The 23,084-nt window shown below is 45.2% G+C and overlaps 1 protein-coding gene across 1 annotated transcript in view; it reads right to left on the bottom strand.

Moving 5' to 3' along the window:
- LOC137656405 (uncharacterized) overlaps positions 1–23,084 on the bottom strand; it is a 166,500-nt gene that overhangs the window by 106,647 nt on the left and 36,769 nt on the right. Inside the window, exons 4-5 of the mRNA XM_068390581.1 lie at positions 11,774–11,915; positions 4,888–5,222 (exon numbers count right to left, since the gene is read on the bottom strand). Coding sequence (XP_068246682.1) covers positions 4,888–5,222; positions 11,774–11,915 — 477 coding nt within the window. The remainder of the gene's footprint in view (positions 1–4,887; positions 5,223–11,773; positions 11,916–23,084) is intronic.

Here is a 23,084-nt window from a genome sequence, read left to right as displayed (position 1 = left end):
CTGATTTTTCGGGATTTTTATTGTCCTCTTCTGAGTCTACGGATTCTGTCTCTGGTTTACCTCAAAGTATGTCGATCACCCGCAGATACCAACTGTTATGCGAGGTTATCGATCAATTGAAGACACCCAGCCTGTATCTGGAGAGTCGCCGGCTTAGCCTGTCTCCTGTGCTGCGAGAAATTAATATGGCTCGCCAGCAGATTTCTGAATCCCGGCGCATGTCCCGAGACAGAATTTTGAGACTCAGAAGAAGAACTATAAATCTCCCACGGAATTAATCTTTGTACAGTTTTTGAAGGAAGTTTTGATAATAATTATCCTTTTTTGTTCTTATTAGTCATATTGTAATTCCCACATTGGGTATTTGAAAGGCTGAGAAAGGGACACGTGGTGTGAGGAAATCTTTATGTAGTCACGGTTTCTGTAACTGTTGCATTTATTGTTGTACTGAAAATTGCCCTTGGCCGTGAGTTATAAATTCAATAAATTGCTTTTATCATGTAATACCTGTAGTCCAAAATCAATGAGTTCTGTATGCTTTAAAATTGGTTTTGGACTGAATGACTGTAATTTTTTTCTTGATAGATCCTGAATGTATTCCTGTATTACCAAATTGTTTGTGTAAATATAATGAAATTTTTTTATATTGAACGTTATTGAAGCATTGTTGGGAGGAATAGACAATAATCTAATTTTTTATTTGTAAGTACTGGAATGGGAGGTAAATCAGTTGTTGTATGCGGATGATACTGTACTGGTAGCAGACACAGAAGAGAAGCTTGACCGACTAGTGACAGAATTTGGAAGGGGGTGTGAGAGAAGGAAGTTGAGAGTTAATGTGGGTAAGAGTAAGGTTATGAGATGTACGAGAAGGGAAGGTGGTGCAAGGTTGAATGTCATGTTGAATGGAGAGTTACTTGAGGAGGTGGATCAGTTTAAGTACTTGGGGTCTGTTGTTGCAGCAAATGGTGGAGTGGAAGCAGATGTACGTCAGAGAGTGAATGAAGGTTGCAAAGTGTTGGGGGCAGTTAAGGGAGTAGTAAAAAAATAGAGGGTTGGGCATGAATGTAAAGAGAGTTCTATATGAGAAAGTGATTGTACCAACTGTGATGTATGGATCGGAGTTGTGGGGAATGAAAGTGATGGAGAGACAGAAATTGAATGTGTTTGAGATGAAGTGTCTAAGGAGTATGGCTGGTGTATCTCGAGTAGATAGGGTTAGGAACGAAGTGGTGAGGGAGAGAACGGGTGTAAGAAATGAGTTAGCGGCTAGAGTGGATATAAATGTGTTAAGGTGGTTTGGCCATGTTGAGAGAATGGAAAATGGCTGTCTGCTAAAGAAGGTGATGAATGCAAGAGTTGATGGGAGAAGTACAAGAGGAAGGCCAAGGTTTGGGTGGATGGATGGTGTGAAGAAAGCTCTGGGTGATAGGAGGATAGATGTGAGAGAGGCAAGAGAGCGTGCTAGAAATAGGAATGAATGGCGAGCGATTGTGACGCAGTTCCGGTAGGCCCTGCTGCTTCCTCCGGTGCCTTAGATGACCGCGGAGGTAGCAGCAGTAGGGGATTCAGCAGTATGAAGCTTCATCTGTGGTGGAAAATGTGGGAGGTTGGGCTGTGGCACCCTAGCAGTACCAGCTGAACTCGGCTGGAGTCCCTGGTTAGGCTGGAGGAACGTAGAGAGTAGAGGTCCCCTTTTTGTTTTGTTCTTAGTTGATGTCGGCTACCCCCCAAAATTGGGGGAAGTGCCTTTGGTATATGGATATGGATGGAAGTACTGGAGTTCCATTGTGTTTAAAAGGTTGTCTATTCCTATTGCTTTTTGCTAAATCATGAGTCTGTGAAAAATATAATTGGATATGTAACTGAAGGAAGGGATGATGAATTAAATCTTTAGTTGATCATCCTACCTTTGTACTGAGTTTATTTTTTTTTGCAAGGTAAAATTATTTTACTTGAATGTACAGAGTTTGTATGGGGTGTTGCTGTCAGTTACGAGGCATTTTTTTGAATGGGCTTGGGGGCTAATGGGAGGGAATGCAATATATAAGGGTTTGTGTCTAAGAAAACTTTAGTGGTTGTGTGTATGAAACATATTTGATTTTAATTTTCTTTTATATCCCTCAAGCCCCTCTTTCCAAAAATGTCTTAATCTGTTATTGTTCCTTTCCAGGTATTGACAGCAGCCCCTACACTCAGTAGGGAGTGTAAGGGAGAGAGAATTAGGGTATTACCTGTTACTAGTGTGTAGTGGTCTGTTTAACTGTTATAACTGAAGGTCTGCAATGACTCATGGATACCTTCATCGTCAGACTGACAAGGGCCAACTTGTAAAAGAGATTGGGATGACTGGGAATCCTGCCGATTGGAGATCTGAGACTCCTGCTGAAAAAAAAAAAAAGGTTTATGGTGACTGAGTTTTCCATATTCATGATATGAGTGAGATGAGGGACAAGAATTAAATTATGGTATGTTAGAGTCCTGCGATCAAGGGAAAAACTGTATTGAGGTGTTGTATTAAGTAAAGTGCAATATTTTTCATACTGTCCCATCAATGTGATGTCAACACTTCTGAAAGCTTACAGAAACTTTAGTGTAACAATGAATTGTGTGATGTGATTGTAAGTAATGAGGGAAGACAGACACTGGCCCTCAGCTGTATTTTGGCATTCCATTTTTCAGTTTTAGCTGCCATACTTCAAAGCAGATTGACGGCAGAGCATGAATGGTCAATATTAAGGCCATTGATTGTTAACATTGGGGGAATGTTTCAGTAAAGAATTCGGGCATTGAGGGTTCTGCCGTCATGGTCTTGTTAGTATTTTTAAAGATCCGTTTTGTAACTGTGTAATGGTATATCTTGCATGTTGCTTAGTATTTTTTTCTTTCTGGTACAATATGCAAAAGGGATGTTAATTTTGCCTTTGATTATTTTCATTCATACATTAATGTATTCCTAATAGTTTAATTTTCAAATAAATATTTTTTTGCCCTTTTTATGAATACAGCATTTCATTTCAGAACCTCTCACCATGGTGTCAGTTCCTCAGCCACTGTTCTCTTTAGTCAAGTTATTTAAAATTAAATTTCCCACACTGTCTAGTTATCAGTACAGTAAAAACAATATTTCCTTTCACCTAATGTTCTTATACTTTTATTCATAATCCAGCTAGCCCAATGAAAGGTATGATAAAAAGCAAGATTCTAGCTGGGTCCCCTTGCCCAGTATAAATCAAGAGGTGGTGCCCAGAGCTCCGTTCTCTTGACCTGTTACTTAGGTTTTTTGGGTATTCCACCGTTGTATATTTGTTGCGTGGTGAACGTCGGGTTGTGGTTGGCATTCGGGCACTAGGCAGTTCGGGTGCTACCTCTGGCCACAGTCCGCAAACCACTACAGCAGACGATCTGCAGAGGTCCAGACCGAAGTTGGAGGACTAGTAGCAGGTCCAGTGACGGTTAAAGGTCGAGGGCCAGATGACTGCAGCGGGGGCTCCTCTGCAGGTGAAGGCTGCGACGAGGAAGCAGAAGAGCCGAAGAGGTGCCTTTTCCCCGATGGTGAAGAGAGACCTCTTAGGTGATGTGGAGGGCGAACTTTCCGACGAAGGCGCCCTCTAGGGGCCGTTGGATCAGCAAGCTGACCGTACGCCGCAGCAGTCCTTCAAAGAGGAGTCTCTATGAGTGAACTCCCCCGAGGGAGAGAAACACTCGCAGGAGAGATAGACGTTGGACTTAGTTTCCCCCTCGAAGGATGTTCAAGAACGGGGGAAACTATGTCGGCAGCAACTGCTGGAGAGTCTGGAGGGGCAGAGGAGTCAGATGATATCATAGGTGACACCTCTGACACCACAACGTCGACAAGGGCCAGAGATCTACCTCTGACGGCGACAATGACTGCTGAACAGTAGCACCCTTGCGGATGATCTGCAGCAATGTATCCTTGGGGGGCGGACCCGAGATCCCCAAAGACGACCAAACCTGTAATAAAGGAGTTGGTGACAAGGCCTTACCCGGGAGGAGAAGTGGGGCCGCTTCGCTAGGGGAAGCAACACCATCTCTCGAGGACCAGGGTTGGCCGACATTAAATTGGTCTACGCTTCTACTCGACGGTCTCTCGTAAGAGACCAAACGAGTAGAAGCTTCGGGGGAGGGTCGGGAGACGGAAGAAGAGGCCTTGGGTTTTCCTCCCTTTGAAGGAACCTTCGAAGGAGAAATATCCCACTTAGACTACTTCTTCCGCCGTCGCCCAAACCTCTCCCACTGGGAGGAAGACCACTCCCTACACTCATTACACTTATCATCACTATCACACCGTTGACCTCTGCAAGTAGGGCAAAGGTTGTGGGGATCTGTCTCCACCAACGACATAAATGTTCCACAGGGCCGGTCGGTGAGTCCATGGAAGGTGCGTATGGTTGCAGAAATCAACTCACAAACACACACTAGAAAAAGAAAAAGCATAAACAGATTAATGGCTGTCCAAATAAAGGCGAAGGATGAAGAGCGGCAACGTCCGTTCACCATCCGAGCCAAAACCAAAGTGAGCTAAATCACAGGTGTGTGAGGGGGAGCAGTAGCAAGCTACCCTCCCCTAACCCGCGCTAACTAGCGGTGAGGGTAGTTAACCCTCGCTAAACTTTAATGGCTCATCATTTCAGCTTCGCCGAAAGTAATACGCCTAATAAATAGCATGGTTTGTATTCCATTTACGGAACAACTCGGTATTTAATAATCCAGTGATGTTCCACCGAACTCCTCCAAAAATGCAAAACTGACGCTCCAATAAAGTTTAAAGATATCCATAAAAAGTTTACAAAATACCTACTCTGCTCGAAACTCCTAAACACATTAGTAAAATATTTTTCCACACTTTTAACAAGGCAAACTCACGTAATAGGTTCTATAATTCCTCCACCATCTTTACCAAGACCACCACCATCCCAACCCATCTTTTTCAACATCTTGCTTCCGAAGGTGTCAGGACCTGTTGCAACAGAGGCTATTCTTCTTGGATTGTTGAAGGGTAGAGAAGTTTGATGTTGAAATGCTGGAGTTACGCCTAACTGCATACCTTCAGGTCTAACTCCATGATTTACCATATTATTTGAAATTGTCATTCGTTGAATGTCAATTTGTACAGGAGGTTGACTCACTGGAGCTATAATTGGTGGAAGAAAATCTTTAAAAATATCGAGTAATGTGATCTCTTCTTGATGTGACATGTACTGTAAAGAGAAAAAAGGATAATTTCAGACCAAGAAACAGTCCTATACAACACTGAAAAATTTACTCTACAGCTTTTTAAAAAGCTGTGGCTCTGATAACCATACATCATTTCCTTCCCATTTCCAATCTTTTTTTTTTGGGTCCTATATAGTTACAATTAACAAAATAGTTTCTAAAAATGATATTTTAATTATAAAATAAATTTTTGAATATACTTACCCGGTGAATATATAATAGCTGCAACTCTGTTGCTCGACAGACATATACATAAAAAAACTCGCGAGCGATCGCTATGCAGGTTGCGGGTGTGCCCACCAGCGCCAACTGTCGGCCAGATACCACTCTCGGATGTAAACAAAACCTTCAATTTCTTCTCATCCCACTGCGTCTCTATTGGGGAGGAAGGGAGGGTCATTTAATTTATATATTCACCGGGTAAGTATATTCAAAAATTTATTTTATAATTAAAATATCATTTTTAAATATTTAACTTAGCCGGTGAATATATAATAGCTGATTCACACCCAAGGAGGTGGGTAGAGACCAGAGTTAATTATGTTTACAGCGTATAAGCTAAGAGTTTTTTCATTTTGGCAGTTATCAATATAACAAAACCAAAATAAATAGGTACCTGGTGAGGAAGTTGACTTAGACGATTACTCTGCCTTGTAAGTCTGTCTTCCTCACGGAGCCCAGCGATCCTCTTAGGATGCTGACAGACTCCCAGGAGCTGAAGTATCAAGGGCTGCAACCCATACAACAGGACCTCATCAAACCCCTAATCTGGGCGCTCTCAAGAAATGACTTTGACCACCCGCCAAATCAATCAGGATGCGAAAGGCTTCTTAGCCTTCCGAACAACCCATAAAACAATATTAAAAACATTTCAAGAGACAGATTAAAAGGATATTGGAATTAGGGAAGTGTAGTGGTAGAACCCTCACCCACTACTGCACTCGCTGCAACGAATGGACCCAGTGTGTAGCAGTCCTCGTAAAGAGTCTGGACATCTTTTAAGTAAAATGACGCGAACACTGACTTGTTTCTCCAAGAAGTCGCGTCCATAATACTTTGCAGAGATTTATTTTGCTTGAAGGCCACGGAGGTTGCTATATCTCTAACTTCGTGCGTCTTAACCTTAAGCAAACATCGGTCTTTCTCATTCAAGTGAGAATGAGCTTCTCGTATTAAAAAAATCTGATAAAATATGACAAAGAATTCTTTGACATAGGCAATGAAGGTTTCTTAACTGAGCACCATAATGCCTCAGATTTCCCTCGTAATGACTTAGTACGAGCTAAATTGAACTTAAGAGCTCTAACAGGACATAATACTCTTTCCAGTTCGTTGCCTACGATCTCTGATAAGCAAGGAATATCAAAAGATTTAGGCCAAGGACGAGAAGGCAGTTCATTTTTGGCCAGGAAACCAAGTTGAAGTGAACAAGTGGCTTTTTTCTGTAGAAAAGCCGATGTTCTTACTGAAGGCATGAAGTTCACTGACCCTTTTAGCCGAAGCCAAGCACACTAGGAAAAGTGTCTTGAGGGTGAGATCCTTCAGGGAGGCTGAATGTAATGGCTCAAACCTGTCTGACATGAGGAACCTTAGGACCACGTCTAAGTTCCATCCAGGAGTTGCCAAACGACGTTCCTTAGAGGTCTCGAAAGACTTAAGGAGATCTTGGAGATCTTTATTGTTGGAAAGATCTAAGCCTCTATGTCGAAAGACCGAAGCCAACATGCTCCTGTAGCCCTTAATCGTGGGAGCTGAAAGGGAGCGAACCTTTCTCAGATGTAAAAGAAAATCTGCGATTTGGGCTACAGAGGTACTGGACGAGGACACAGATGCTGACTTGCACCAGTCTCGAAAGACTTCCCACTTCGACTGGTATACTCTAATGGTAGAAGCTCTCCTAGCTCTTGCAATCGCACTGACTGCCTCCTTCGAAAAACCTCTAGCTCTTGAGAGTCTTTCGATAGTGTGAAGGAAGTCAGACGAAGAGCGGGGAGGCTTTGATGGACATTCTTTACGTGGGGCTGACGTAACAGATCTACCCTTAGAGGAAGACTTCTTGGAAAGTCTACCAGCCATTGAAGTACCTCGGTGAACCACTCTCTCGCGGGCCAGAGGGTAGCAACCAACGTCAACCTTGTCCCTCCGTGAGAGGCGAACTTCTGCAGTACCTTGTTGACTATCTTGAATGGTGGGAATGCATATAAGTCCATAAAAGACCAATCCAGTAGAAATGCGTCTATGTAGATTGCTTCTGTATCTAGGACTGGAGAGCAAAAGATTGGTAACCTTTTGGTCAACGAGGAGGCAAAGAGGTCTATGGTTGGTTGACCCCAAGAAGCCCAAAGACTCTTGCCCACGTCCTTGTGGAGGGTCCATTCCGTGGGTATCACCTGACCCCTCCGACTGAGACAGTCTGCCAAGACGTTCAAGTCCCCCTGGATGAATCTCGTCAACAGGGAGATGCCTTGAATTCTAGACCATAAGAGAAGGTCCCTTGCGATCTCGAGCAGCGTGAAGGAGTGTGTGCCTCCTTGCTTGGAGATGTACGCCAAAGTTGTGGTGTTGTCTGAGTTAACCTCTACCACTTAGTTTCGAAGACGCTTCCTAATATCATCAAGGCCAAGTGGACTGGTAATAGCTCCTTGCCATTGATGTGCATGCTCTTCTGACTTGAGGTCCACAGACCAGCGCATTCCCGACCGTCCAGGGTCGCACCCAACCCAAACCCGACGCGTCTGAGGACAACACGTGGTTTGGGTTCTTGACTGCTAGGGATAGTCCCTCTCTCAGACTGATATTGCTGTCCCACCATTTCAGGCATGCCTTTATTGGTTCGGAGACTGGGAATGATACCGTCTCTAATGTCTTGTCCTAGTTCCAGTGAGAGGCTAGATGGAACCGGAGAGGCAGAAGGGGTAGTCTCCCTAGTGAGACAAACTGCTCCAGGGATGAGAGAGTCCCTACGAGACTGTTCCAACTCCTGACTGAATAAACGTTTTCTTTTCAGCATTAGTTGGACTTCGAGCAGGGCTTGACTGCGAATCTCCATCCCCAAAAATAGAATAATCTGGGATGGGATCAGTTGGGACTTTTAGGTTGACCACAAGTCCCAACTCCCTGGCCAGACTCAACGTCCAATGTAGATCCTGCAGACAGTGAAGGCTGGACGATGCTCTGAGAAGCCAGTCGTCCAAGTACAGGGAGGCTCGGATCCCCGATAGCTCGAAACTGGTACCCCACATTCCTGTAAACAAACCTCAGAAACGGTTGGGAATCCGGGTGTATAGGAATGTGGAAGTATGCCTCCTGAAGGTCTAGAGAGACCACCCAGTCGCCTTCCATAAATGCTGTCAAGACAGCCTGGAAGACTTCATCGTGAAGTTTGTCTTGACAATGAACACATTGAGCGCACTTGCCTCTTACGTACTCCTGCAGTGAACATGGCTGCCAAATCATGGAGCCATCCCTGAGGGACTTGTTCCTGCAGAGAACGTGGCTGTCAGATCATTGGAGCCATCCCTGAAAGCCTTGTTTATGCATGACATAATTGTACAGCAAAACTTCAAAGGCTCAAAAACAGCTGTGAAGTTGACCTATAAAATCTTGGAGCGTCTCATGGCCAGGCGCCAGGGAGAGTCTATGAGGTTTGAGAAGTCTATCTGGGCAGAGGCAGGAACTCCCAAGCCGAGAACTTCTCTCGTGTCATATCAGACTCTCGCTCTATAAACCAGTTTAAAAGAAGGGAAAGCAAAGGCTGTATCCCCCAAACTCCTCCTGGTGATAAACCAGTCGCCTAGCAAACGTAAAGCTCTCTAGGAGAGCGAGAGAGCACTAGCTTATAAAACAACGGCTTCGAAGTAGCTAGGCCTAGTGTAAGCTCTGACGTTTAGGCGAACGAGGTGCAGCAGTTACAAAAAGATCCGGACAAAGATCCTTAAAAATCAGCATGATTTATTTAAAGTCCATAGAGGGCTAAGCAGCTTTAGGCTCCTCTCCGTCTGACAGAGTCCTCAAGGGAATATCAGTAGGAGGGGGAACAGCAACTTCCTCATCTGAAGGAACCTTGTCCGATAATAGCCGAGTCTCAAGCAAGGGAGAGACCTACCGTGGTGGCAATGCTTTACAAGCAGAGTCCACACGCACTGGTGCATTAGTAGCGGACCAGGACGCAACGTCATGTGACTGCTTGACAGTCTGTGAACTGTCAACAACAACAGGTGCGAGAGACCAGGACGCAACGTCATGTAACTGCTTGACAGTCTGTGAACTGTCAACAACAACAGGTGCATGAGGACGCACAGCGTCCACTCGAGACTACTTTGACCGCCTAGACTGAGCAGTCAAAACAAGTCAACTCCGATTGTTAGCGAACGTCCTGAACGTCAACAGGAGCATCAGCAAGTGGCCTAACGTCCAAATGTGGCTGAAAATCCACACGAGACCGCATCGAGTGTGGTTCTAAACAACCTGACTGACGTGACTTAGCTACGCCAACGTCAACAGGACGCACAAAGGAACGTTAGGGTGGCTGAAAGCCAGGAACTCGATGAGATAAACGGCTAGGCTCAACGGACTTATCGGCAGAATAGTCTTCCATAAGGGAGGCAAGCTTATTCTGCATGTCTTGCCGTACAACCCATTTAGGATCAACGGAAATGGTTGCGGTAAGAGACGAGGGTAATGTTTGTGACCGCAAAACCTTGCCAACAAAAAGACTCTCGGAGTCTGTGTTACGCTTTTGTTAGGCGGCGAGCAGTCTTCCGATGACTGCATAGGGTCAGAGCTGTCCTAATGGCTACAACCAGGACGCTGGAGCTGTCCTGAAAGGACTGACTTTCGCTTAAGGGCCTCGAAACCTTGTTTCAGGTTTCTTATGCGAAAAGCCTTCGGATGACGAGGAGAAAATCGTCTCTCTCGCCTTATGGTAGGGGTGATCTTGGTAAGATACACCCGATACCATAGAGGGAACGTCTGTTCGCTGATCAAGGCCTCTCGAACCCATAAGTCGTACGACATTACTTCTCCCCTGGGCTTGGGAGCTTGCAAGAGGTCCCGGACTAGGCGAACGACAGGCACGAACAGACGAACCCTCGGTCGCAACACTGATAACACTTTGCGCAATATCACTTTATCACTACGATTTTCTGTTTTGCACTTATTTCACTGAAATCAAAACTTTTACTGATTTCTACCTGAAGCACGCAATTCTACCCTCATCAAAAGGTAGTAATTGCGAAATCAGTCGTATAATGCAAGCACATTAATACCAGCAAAAAACAGTAAACATATTTTAAGATAAAAAATTCAGTGGCTGGGGAAGAGACTAAACACTAGTTCATTCAAAACTACGTTTTCAATCTCTCACCGTACATTGCCTGGGGACGAGAATAAAAAACTAAAAACGTTTTATCCTTTCTCCCCGTACAGAGACTAGGGACGAGAGTAACTCGAGAACAACGTTACCCGCTTGAACGGAACGTTTTCTCTCCTCTCTCTCCCTCCGTCTCTATCTTTCTCTCTCTCTCTCTCTTGATTTCGCACCTAAGAGAAGAGCCCACTTACGTTTCGTCAAAAAAACATGTTATTTGACCAAAGGAAAAAACTGAAAGGTTTTTCAATTAAAAAGTTCCTTTAAAATAGAATTTAAAACATTTAAGCTTTGAAAGAAGAATGAACAAAACGTCAGAATCGATTTACTCTTTCTGCAAAGTGAAACCGTGATACTCTCTCTCTCTATCGTAACGATAGAGCGCAAACTGCGTAGCATAAATAAACTAAACGTTAGTTCATCTTTGAAACAGTACGAAGACTATTCAAAGAAAATCTTTCATAAAATATCTATTAAAAAATATTCATTTAAAAAGTTTTAAATCATTAGCTCTTTAAAAGCTATTTACAGTACGATTGAAAGGGCTCAACGTTGTTTAACTTCGGTTTCCAAGTTAGGACCGCCTACTCTCAGGAAAGGTCGCATATAAACAAATCATTAAAATTTATTTTTATGTTTATTATAAATGGAAAGTTAATCGAAGAGGCCTAATAAAGGCGGTGAGATATAAAATATATAGAGGAAAATCTATAATTAATTTATAACGTGATAAGATAATTGCTAAAAGCCTTAACACACTTCCGTCTAAGGGAAGGGTCGGCCATTTAAAAGTCAAAGAAAGTCCATACTCTCTTTGTCATCAAAAATTAAATCTATTCAAAAACGAGTTCAAGGATTTATTTGAAGAAAAACACCTGTACTGCGAAAGCTCAAACCAAATTAAAGTACTTCACCAAATATGATGGGAAAAACTCCAGGTTCAACAGCGAGTAAAAGTACGTCTTGTCGACACGTCGACAGAGAAGAAATTGAAGGTTTTGTTTACATCCGAGAGTGGTATCTGGCCGACAGTTGGCGCTGGTGGGCACACCCGCAACCTGCATAGCGATCGCTCGCGAGTTTTTTTATGTATGTGTCTGTCGAGCAACAGAGTTGCAGCTATTATATATTCACCGGCTAAGTTAAATATTTAAAAAAACCTATTACCTTAATTGTGTAACAACGACGTGCCATCACCTCAAGTGCCTTCTCTGCTGCTTTATTTTGTGCAAGCATTCTGTCAAGCCCAGTGGCTGGTGGAAAAGTTTCTGGTATTCCCTTTATCAACGCAGAATATTCATGTTCACACCTAAAATATAAGATAAGTAAATAAAATAAAATCTAAGACATGCAAATCAATTGAAAATGCCCTTATAACTAGGACTTTGGAATGCATCTGATCATTTCATTACAGTAATATTACAGTACTTCCAACTTTGCATCTTTCAAACTACAGTATACAGTATACCAATTCTCATAAGACTAGTTCAGCAAACATTTCAACATCCAAATTGGTATGACCATCATATTAGAGTTTTCCTAACCTTCAAAGATGTGAGAAAAAAAAAGTTTTCCTTAACATGTTACAGAGAAATCAGACTGTGAGTCAATACAATATGTAGTACTTGTAATGTACTTCAAAAATATTTGTATGAATTTTCCTTAAGTCTCATCTAAACCACATTAACTAGTCTTCCTTAATACAGGTGCTTTACTGATTTCCCTTGAAGTCCATTCTTTCCACTGATACAAATGCCAAGAATAAACCTTTGTGTTGGCTGCCGCAAAAATTATCCTGTGATACATCTGGGACTGATGACACCAGAAAGTGAGCTCATAGCAAATTATTAGAGTTTAAACTCAACTGTGGTTTTAACAAATCTATTAAATTGTTGCATTAATAATACTTTTTGAAAAGTCTAAGAACTTAACATACTTTTGTCTCTTCCCTGCATACTAGCCTTCTGGCTAGTACAATAGTAACATATTTACCTAGGAGAGGCGGATGAGTCCCTTCACCCTAAACACTTGGCTCAAGGCCGAGTGACAGCCTTGATCGCTGTGACTTAGAGGGGTTTCTTGATCCTCTGGAACACTTAAAAGTCTACAATTGGGGAAATAGAGGCCTTGTGTGGAGCAATATCCCTCCTGTAGTAGACCTTGGCAGAAGACTTACGGAGGTATCCAGAAAGTTGCTTCGCATTTTGTCCCAAAAAGCCTCTCTTTTGGAGGATATTCTGGATAATCTCCAACCATGAATAGATAAGTAGCAGATCACCTTGTGGAAGTTTTGAATGCGTGGTTTTCATGGCAAGTTTGAGCATTCTAGAAATTCCACAACTTTTGGGGCGACTAGCATTACTGTAACATCTCGGGAAATGTTATTTTCATTAGTAAAATAAATTTTTGAATATACTTACCCGATGATCATGTAGCTGTCAACTCCGTTGCCCGACAGAAATCTACGGTCGGGATACGCCAGCGATCGCTATCCAGGTGGGGGTGTACACAACAGCGCCATCTGTGAGTAGGTACTCAAGTACTTCTTGTCAACAAGAACTCAATTTTCTCCTCGGTCCACTGGTTCTCTATGTGGAGGAAGGGCGGGTTCTTAAATTCATGATCATCGGGTAAGTATATTCAAAAATTTATTTTACTAATGAAAATAACATTTTTCAATATTAATCTTACCCGATGATCATGTAGCTGATTCACACCCAGGGTGGTGGGTGGAGACCAGCATACATGTTAACAAAGAAGCTAAGTATCCCGTATTTCATTTTATCAGTTATTCAAAATAACAAACATAAAATAAATAAGTACCTGGTAAGGAAGTCGACTTGAACTATTACTCTGCCTTTTTTAAGTACGTCTTCCTTACTGAGCCTAGCGGTCCTCTTAGGATGCTGAACGACTCCTAGGTGCTGAAGTATAAAGGGCTGCAACCCATACTAAAGGACCTCATCACAACCTCTAACCTAGGCGCTTCTCAAGAAAGAATTTGACCACCCGCCAAATCAACCAGGATGCGGAAGGCTTCTTAGCCTTCCGTACAACCCAAAAACAACAATAAAAAGTATTCAAGAGAAAGATTAAAAAGGTTATGGGATTATGGGAATGTAGTGGCTGAGCCCTCACCTACTACTGCACTCGCTGCTACGAATGGTCCCAGGGTGTAGCAGTTCTCGTAAAGAGACTGGACATCTTTGAGATAGAATGATGCGAACACTGACTTGCTTCTCCAATAGGTTGCATCCATAACACTCTGCAGAGAACGGTTCTGTTTGAAGGCCACTGAAGTAGCAACAGCTCTCACTTCATGTGTCCTTACCTTCAGCAAAGCAAGGTCTTCTTCCTTCAGATGAGAATGTGCTTCTCTAATCAGAAGCCTGATGTAGTAAGAAACTGCGTTCTTAGACATCGGTAGAGTAGGCTTCTTGATAGCACACCATAAAGCTTCTGATTGTCCTCGTAATGGCTTTGACCTTCTTAAATAGTACCTAAGAGCTCTTACTGGGCAAAGTACTCTCTCTAGTTCGTTCCCCACCAAGTTGGACAGGCTTGGGATCTCGAACGACTTAGGCCAAGGACGGGAAGGAAGCTCGTTTTTAGCCAAAAAACCGAGCTGCAAGGAACATGTAGCCGTTTCAGATGTAAAACCTATGTTCCTGCTGAAGGCGTGGATCTCACTTACTCTTTTAGCTGTTGCTAAGCACACGAGGAAAAGAGTTTTTAATGTGAGGTCCTTAAAAGAGGCTGATTGGAGCGGTTCAAATCTTGATGACATTAGGAACCTTAAAACCACGTCTAGATTCCAGCCTGGAGTGGACAACCGACGTTCCTTTGAGGTCTCAAAAGACCTAAGGAGGTCCTGTAGATCTTTGTTGGTGGAAAGATCCAAGCCTCTGTGGCGGAATACCGCTGCCAACATACTTCTGTAACCCTTGATCGTAGGAGCTGATAGGGATCTTACGTTCCTTAGATGTAACAGGAAGTCAGCAATCTGGGTTACAGTGGTACTGGTTGAGGAAACTGCATTCGCCTTGCACCAGCTTCGGAAGACTTCCCATTTAGACTGATAGACTCTGAGAGTGGATGTCCTCCTTGCTCTGGCAATCGCTCTGGCTGCCTCCTTCGAAAAGCCTCTAGCTCTAGAGAGTCTTTCGATAGTCTGAAGGCAGTCAGACGAAGAGCGTGGAGGTTTGGGTGTACCTTCTTTACGTGAGGTTGACGCAGAAGGTCCACTCTTAGAGGAAGAGTCCAGGGAACGTCGACTAGCCATTGCAGTACCTCGGTGAACCATTCTCTCGCGGGCCAGAGGGGAGCAACCAACGTCAGCCGTGTCCCTTTGTGAGAGGCGAACTTCTGAAGTACCCTGTTGACAATCTTGAACGGCGGGAACACATACAGGTCGAGATGGGACCAATCCAGCAGAAAAGCATCCACGTGAACTGCTGCTGGGTCTGGAATCGGAGAACAATACATCGGGAGCCTCTTGGTCATCGAGGTAGCAAATAGATCTATGGTTGGCTGACCCCACAGGGCCCATAGTCTGCTGCAAACATTCTTGTGAAGGGTCCACTCTGTGGGGATGACCTGACCCTTCCGGCTGAGGCGATCTGCCATGACATTCATATCGCCCTGAATGAACCTCGTTACCAGCGAAAGCTTTCGATCTTTTGACCAAATGAGGAGGTCCCTTGCGATCTCGAACAACTTCCTCGAATGAGTCCCTCCCTGCTTGGAGATGTAAGCCAAGGCTGTGGTGTTGTCGGAGTTCACCTCCACCACCTTGTTTAGCTGGAGGGACTTGAAGTTTATCAAGGCCAGATGGACCGCCAACAACTCCTTGCAATTGATGTGAAGTGTCCTTTGCTCCTGATTCCATGTGCCCGAGCATTCCTGTCCGTCCAGTGTCGCACCCCAGCCCGTGTCCGATGCGTCCGAGAAGAGACGGTGGTCGGGGGTCTGAACAGCCAAAGGTAGACCTTCCTTGAGAAGAATGCTGTTCTTCCACCACGTTAGAGTAGACCTCATCTCTTCGGAAACAGGCACTGAGACCGCCTCTAGCGTCATGTCCTTTATCCAGTGAGCAGCTAGATGATACTGAAGGGGGCGGAGGTGGAGTCTCCCTAACTCGATGAACTGGGCCAGCGATGAAAGTGTCCCTGTTAGACTCATCCACTGCCTGACTGAACATCGGTTCCTTCTCAGCATGCTCTGGATGCATTCTAGGGCTTGATTGCTCCTTGGGGCCGACGGAAAAGCCCGAAAAGCTCGACTCTGAATCTCCATACCTAGATAGACAATGGTCTGGGATGGGACGAGCTGGGACTTCTCTATATTGACCAGGAGGCCCAGTTCCTTGGTCAGATCCATAGTCCATCTGAGATTCTCCAGACAGCGACGACTTGTTGGAGCTCTTAAAAGCCAGTCGTCCAAATAGAGGGAGGCTCTGATGTCTGCCAAGTGAAGGAATTTCGCAATATTCCTCATCAGTCTGGTAAACACAAGAGGTGCCGTGCTTAGGCCAAAGCACAGGGCTTGGAACTGGTACACAACCTTTCCAAAGACGAACCTTAGGAAAGGTTGGGAGTCTGGATGGATGGGGACGTGAAAGTACGCGTCTTTCAGGTCTAACGAGACCATCCAGTCCTCCTGCCTGACCGCTGCTAGGACCGACTTCGTCGTCTCCATCGTGAACGTCTGCTTGGTGACAAAAGCATTGAGAGCACTGACGTCCAGCACCGGTCTCCAACCTCCTGTCTTCTTGGCTACCAGGAAGAGACGGTTGTAGAAGCCCGGGGATTGATGGTCCCGGACTATGACTATCGCTTCCTTTTGTAGCAAGAGCGACACCTCTTGTTGCAACGCTAGCTTCTTGTCCTTCTCCTTGTAGTTGGGAGAGAGGTTGATGGGAGATGTAGCTAGAGGGGGACTGCGGCAGAACGGAATTCTGTATCCCTCCCTTAGCCACTTCACAGACTGAGCGTCTGCACCTCTGCTCTCCCAAGCTTGCCAGAAGGTCTTGAGTCTGGCTCCCACTGCTGTCTGGAGAGGAAGAAAGTCAGAACTTGCCTTTTGCGGACTTGGAACCCTTCTTGGATTTGCCACGGTGACTGTCGGCACGGGTACCTCCTCTGCTGGAGGTTCTGCCACGAAAGGGCGGGATGAACCGAGTTGCAGGAGTGTCTACTGCTGCAGGGCGGAAGGGTCTAGGCACGGAAGGTAAGGTTTTAGCCTTACGTGCAGAAGATGCCATCAGATCATGGGTATCCTTCTGGATAAGAGAGGCAGCCATCCCCTTAATCAGCTCCTCCGGAAACAGACACTTGGAGAGAGGAGCAAACAACAACTCTGACTTCTGGCAAGGAGTGATACCAGCCGATAAGAAGGAGCAAAGATGTTCTCTCTTCTTGAGCACTCCCGACACGTACGATGCCGCAAGTTCACCAGACCCATCCCGAATGGCTTTGTCCATGCTAGACATGATCAGCATGGCAGAGTCCCTATCTGAAGGGGAAGTCCTCCTGCTTAAGGCTCCCAAACACCAATCGAGGAAGTTGAAGATCTCGAAGGCACGAAAGACTCCCTTCAACAGATGATCCATATCAGAAAAGGACCAGCAGATCTTCGATCGTCTCATAGCCAACCTGCGGGGAGAGTCAACCAGACTTGAGAAGTCGCCCTGGGCAGAGGCAGGAACTCCCAAGCCGGGTTCCTCTCCCGTGGCATACCAGACGCTCGACTTGGAAGCAAGCTTGGTAGGCGGAAAGATGAATGCAGTCTTTCCCAGTTGCTTCTTGGAATGCAACCACTCTCCCATAACCCTCAAAGCTCTCTTAGATGATCGTGCGAGAACAAGCTTGGTGAAGGCAGGCGCAGCAGACTGCATGCCCAGAGCAAACTCGGAGGGAGGAGAGCGAGGGGTTGCAGACACAAACTGCTCAGGATACAAGTCCCTGAACAAGGCAAGGACTTTACGAAAGTCTAAGGAGGGAGGCGTAGACTTGGGCCCTTCAAAGTCAGAGTGCGGCTCATCCAAGTGTGCAGCTTCGTCATCCGATACTCCATCCTCCGAAAGCTGAGTAGGAAGTGGCAAAGGCAGAGCAGAAAGCTGAACGGCTGAATCCGGCAGAACGGGTGCATGCGTAGCTGCGGATCCAACATCATGCCACTGCTGGTCAGTCTGCGAGCTGGCAACAACAAAAGCAGAGTGTTGGTGCGTGGGAGGGGCTGCGGTGGGTTGCGGAGCATGCTGTATGGTATGCGGAGCATGCTGTATGGTATGCGGAGCATGCCGCATGGGTTGCGGAGAAAGCTGCATAGTGCTGGAACCCGGCAGCTCTACAGCACCTTCCCACTGCTGATGCGGTAGCTCACGCATGTCAACGGATGGAGCAGCAAGAACATGCGTCTGGCAGGGTGGACTGCGCATCGGTGGTGGAGCTCTCACAGGTGGAGTGTGGGAGCAGGCAGCCGCAGTATCTGCTGAGCGCACAACCTCGGCGGGTTGTAGGTTAACAGGTGCAGTGTTAACCTTCTCAGCATGATACTCCTGCATGAATGCCGCAAGCTGAGACTGCATAGTCTGCAGCATGGACCACTTAGGGTCTACCGTGGTTGGAGCAACAACAGACGGAGCAGAAGCCTGTTGTGTAACCACTCTACCTCTCTTGGGAGGTGTGCAGTCATCAGATGACTGCAGCGAGTCCGAACTGACCCAGTGGCTACACCTGGGCCGTTGGACTCGCTCGGAAGGGACCTTACGTTTGAGCGGTCGTGAGACCTTGGTCCATCGTTTCCTCCTGGAAACTTCTTCCACAGACGAGGAATGTAAGGGCTCATTCGTCTGTTTGTGGATGGGACGATCTTTGACAGATACGTCCGCAACCACTGAGGATACATCCGTGCGCCGATCAAGGCCTGCCGAACCCTTTGGTCCTTCGACATTGCTTCTCCCCTGGGCTTGGGAGCTTGCAAGAGGTCCCGGACTGGGAGGACGACTGGCACGCACAGATGTACCCTCATGCGCAACACTGACACTGACACTTTTCACATCACTAGCACTGAAAACACTTCCCACTGCACTTTTCGCTTTCAGCTCTCTGACATCTGCCAAGAGCTGATTACGGTCATTAGCCAATGACTCCACTCTGTCACCGAGAGCCTGAATGGCACGCAACATATCCGCCATGGATGGCTGAGCACTAGTAGCAGGTTCGGGAGTCACCACCACAGGGGAAGGAAAAGGTTGAGGGGCATGGGGAGAGGAAAAATCCACAGAGCGAGAAGAACTCCTCCTGATTCTCTCCTTCTCTAACCTACGTGCATTTTTGAGGAATTCGTTAAAATCGAATTCCGAAAGCCCAGCGCATTCCCCACATCGATCTTCCAATTGACAGGATTTACCCCTACAATTGGAACAAACGGTGTGAGGATCTATAGAGGCCTTCGGAAGACGCCTAGCACAAGTCCTAACGCTACACTGCCTGTACTTAGGGACTTGAGACTGGTCAGACATCTTGAATTTAGAAGTAGTCAAGGGGGAATTCCAAAATCTAGCAAAGTTCGTTAACAATTAATCCAAATTAATTCCAAAAGCTTGTTAAGCTAATGATAAAGCTTCCTGAATAGCGAAGGCTAAACTCTAGAGTGAATACATCACCAAATCGTGAACAACAACTCCAGAATCAACAGCGTATCCAAGTAGGTCTTGCCGGCGGCACGACAGAGGAAAAATTGGGTTCTTGTTGACAAGAAGTACTTGAGTACCTACTCACAGATGGCGCTGTTGTGTACACCCCCACCTGGATAGCGATCGCTGGCGTATCCCGACCGTTGATTTCTGTCGGGCAACGGAGTTGACAGCTACATGATCATCGGGTAAGATTAATATTGAAAAAGGCGTATTAATTTCAGTGCTTGACAAAGCAGACAGGATGGAGGAACCAAGTAAAAAACTTGCTCCGTCCCATGAGTATTAAAAGGCATTTTCCATCACTGCTACTAAGTCTGGAATTTGAGAACCATACACCCGGAGTTTGACGTTCAAGTGAGTGGCAAACATGTTCAGTTGGGGAAAAATGTTATTTTTATTAGTAAAATAAATTTTTGAATATACTTACCCGATAATCATGTAGCTGTCAACTCCGTTGCCCGACAGAATTCTATGGAGGGATACGCCAGCTATCACAATACTAGAAGGGGGTGTACTTACCAGCGCCACCTGTGGCCAGGTACTATAGTACTTCTTGTTGACACCTCCTCAATTTTTCCTCGGTCCACTGGTTCTCTATGGGGAGGAAGGGAGGGTCAATTAAATCATGATTATCGGGTAAGTATATTCAAAAATTTATTTTACTAATAAAAATAACATTTTTCAATATTAAACTTACCCGATAATCATGTAGCTGATTCACACCCAGGGGGGTGGGTGAAAACCAGTGTACAAGATTAAAGGATAGCTAAGTATCCCATATTTCATATAACAGTTATCTCAAATAACAATGAAATAATAAGTACCTGGTAAGGAAGTCGAATTGAACCGTTACTCTGCCTCTTTTTTAAGTTCGTCTTCCTTACTGAGCGCAGCGTTCCTCTTGGAGGCTGAATCAACTCAAAGGTGCTAAAGTATATAGGGCTGCAACCCCTACTAAAGGACCTCTACACAACCTCTAACCCAGGCGCTTCTCAAGAATGAATTGACCACCCGCCAAATCAAAAGGATGCGGAAGGCTTCTTAGCCTACCGTAACAACCATAAAACGGATTTTGAGCGAAGCGAAAAATCTATTTTTGGGTAAGATAGCCATGTCGTCCTGATGGAAGTTCCTTAAAGGCAGCTTCCTAGGGTATATTACAACTACGGCGATATTCCCAGAGAATTTACCTTCAGGTACCCAGAATTCTAACTCCTGGAGCGAGTATCCCTAAAAAAGATCTTAGGGATATCGTAAATATCAGTGGACGTATTCTTGACACGCCTCATAGCAATCTATACCCCGAATAGAGTTAACACTTCGTAGGGGTAAAATGGCAAGAAAACGAAAACGATAAGAAAGGGGGGAGCCGTTCATAAGGCATCCCTCCTCCCCGTTTCGAAAGCGTGCCCTGCGCCGCTCACGGCGCCATCTGTATTCCTTGTAGCGATACACGAGGTGCTACAGATACTGTATGTAGGGAGGGGTCCTACTATCCTTTTCACTCTTATTTACTTTTGAAAAGGAGCAGGGCGGGTCCATCAGGACGACATGGCTATCTTACCCAAAAATAAATTTTTCGCTTCGCTCAAAATCCGTTTTTTGGGCTCAAGCCATGTCGTCCTGATGGAAGTATACCAGAGCATTACTGTATCTGTGGATTCTCAATACGTGCCGTACTCCTCAAGAATGTTTCTTAGTCAACTCGACTGACAGACCTAAGATGTTACCGTTATACATCTTTTCACTAATCATAAGCCATGAGAGTGCTTCCTGCCCCCTACAGGGAGGAGTCCTACTAGACTCTAGAAACGAACGAAGAGTACATATACCTATGTATGAATCACTCGCCAGCCAGTACCATATAGTGGTCTCACTCTATATGAAGCGAAGTCTTACGGGACTACAGTATCCAAAAGAAAAAGTCCCGACCAGCACCCTGGTCGAAGTAAAATTAGACAAAAGGTTATATCTGCGTAGGATTAAACTTGCTGCTACCACCATCCTCAGAAAGGGGTGGAGTCCTTATTGCTAAGGAAAGTATAAACCAGTATAATCCAGGCTTTGCATTAAGGAATAGGCTATTATAGATATCCCCGATTAATATACATAGGCTAAATGCTCAAAAAACAATATGAAATCAAAAATATAGGTGAAGGAGACGCAAGGTTCCCGAGAACAAGTTTATTGAGAAACAATAAATAGACATGGTCACCATAAATATGTACATATGCTAGGTGGATGACCAACAATTTTCACAAGTACTGTAGTGCATGGATGAATGATTATATGAAAGAAAACATATGTGTCACTTACACATACCCCGGTATCAAACTTAACGTCCATGTTACTACTTCGCTGACAATAGCGTTGGCAAACGCTTGGCACACCTGTCTGTACTTGTGTTACCATCACCATAACGTTGGAACAGTCACTGTGGGCTCTGAGAGCCTACACTACCAGTTATATCAACATATATAACTAACTATTCACCCAAGAATCCAAGTCCCAAATGATTCCGCTGTTCCTCGCAGAGTTAAACAGCAGGGTTAACGACGCAACCAACTGCTACCACAGACCTCTTTAGCTGCTCCACTTGCTTAGCATAGTGGTGAAAGAATACCCTGGAAGACTTCCAGCCAGTGTATGAACGAAGGTGTTCAAAATCCATAAAGTTAAAGAAGTTTAATGATGAAGCAACTTTCCTCGGATCATGACCTGCGGGTGAACTGTCAGGATCCGCTCTGCGAATAAAATATGTAATTTTCGCCCTAAGTTGATTTAAAGATAAATTCGAGCCCGATGTTTCTCCTCTGAATAGTTGGCCCCCATGGAAGTCTGAAGTTCTACGAAGATAGACCTTAAGGCATTCTACGGGACATAGAGATGCATCTTCTTTCAGAGGGCAGATTCTCCAGGGACCCCACCTGTTGGTGGGCAACTCGTTCTTAGCGAGAAACGTAGGGTCCGGAAACAGGTTCAGTTCTCCCCCATCCAGGAACTTAACTCGGCCCTCCTCTCTCGAGAGGGCCACAATCTCACTAACTCTGGCCCCAGAAGCAAGGGCAAAAAGGAAGATCACTTTTTGAGTCAGGTCCTTCAACGCACATTCCTCATTATCTAGTAATGAGGCAAAATGAAGGACTTTGTCTAATGACCATGAAATAGGCTTTGGAGGAGCTGATGGTCTAAGCCTAGCACAGGCCTTTGGGATCTTATTAAACATCTCGTTAGCGAGGTCTACCTGGAAGGCATATAGAATGGGTCTTGTTAGAGCTGACTTACATGTAGAAATTGTGTTCGCCGCCAGCCCCTGTCCGTGGAGGTGAATGAAGAAGGATAGGCAGAACTCCGTAGAGATCTCGTGCGGGTTCTTATCTTTGACAAAGGCTACCCATTTCTTCCATGCAGATTCGTACTGCCTCCTAGTAGACTTACACTTGTATTCTTCCAGGAAGTCGATACTATCTTTCGAGATTCCGAACCGTTTCTTCACCGCTAGGGAGAGAAAATCATGAGCTGCAGGGTTCGGGTTTTCTGTAATGAAGCGAAGACAGTCGACTTCTGGACTTGCTGGGACAGAACTGGGTCCGGGAGTGGTAGAAACCTCAGTCGTAGTTCCAGAGCCAGAGGGAACCATACACTGTTCGGCCACTTGTGGGCCACTATTGCTGCTACTCCCTTGAAGGATCTCAGTTTGTTGAGGACCCTCAACATCAGATTGTGAGGGGGAAACAGGTAGATCCTGGACCATCTGTTCCAATCGAGGGACATCGC

The sequence above is a fragment of the Palaemon carinicauda genome, chromosome 17, assembly GCF_036898095.1.
Source record: "Palaemon carinicauda isolate YSFRI2023 chromosome 17, ASM3689809v2, whole genome shotgun sequence".
NCBI lineage: Eukaryota > Metazoa > Arthropoda > Malacostraca > Decapoda > Palaemonidae > Palaemon > Palaemon carinicauda.
Note: the sequence above shows the minus strand (reverse complement) of the source record. Positions and strands in the feature narration are given on the sequence as shown.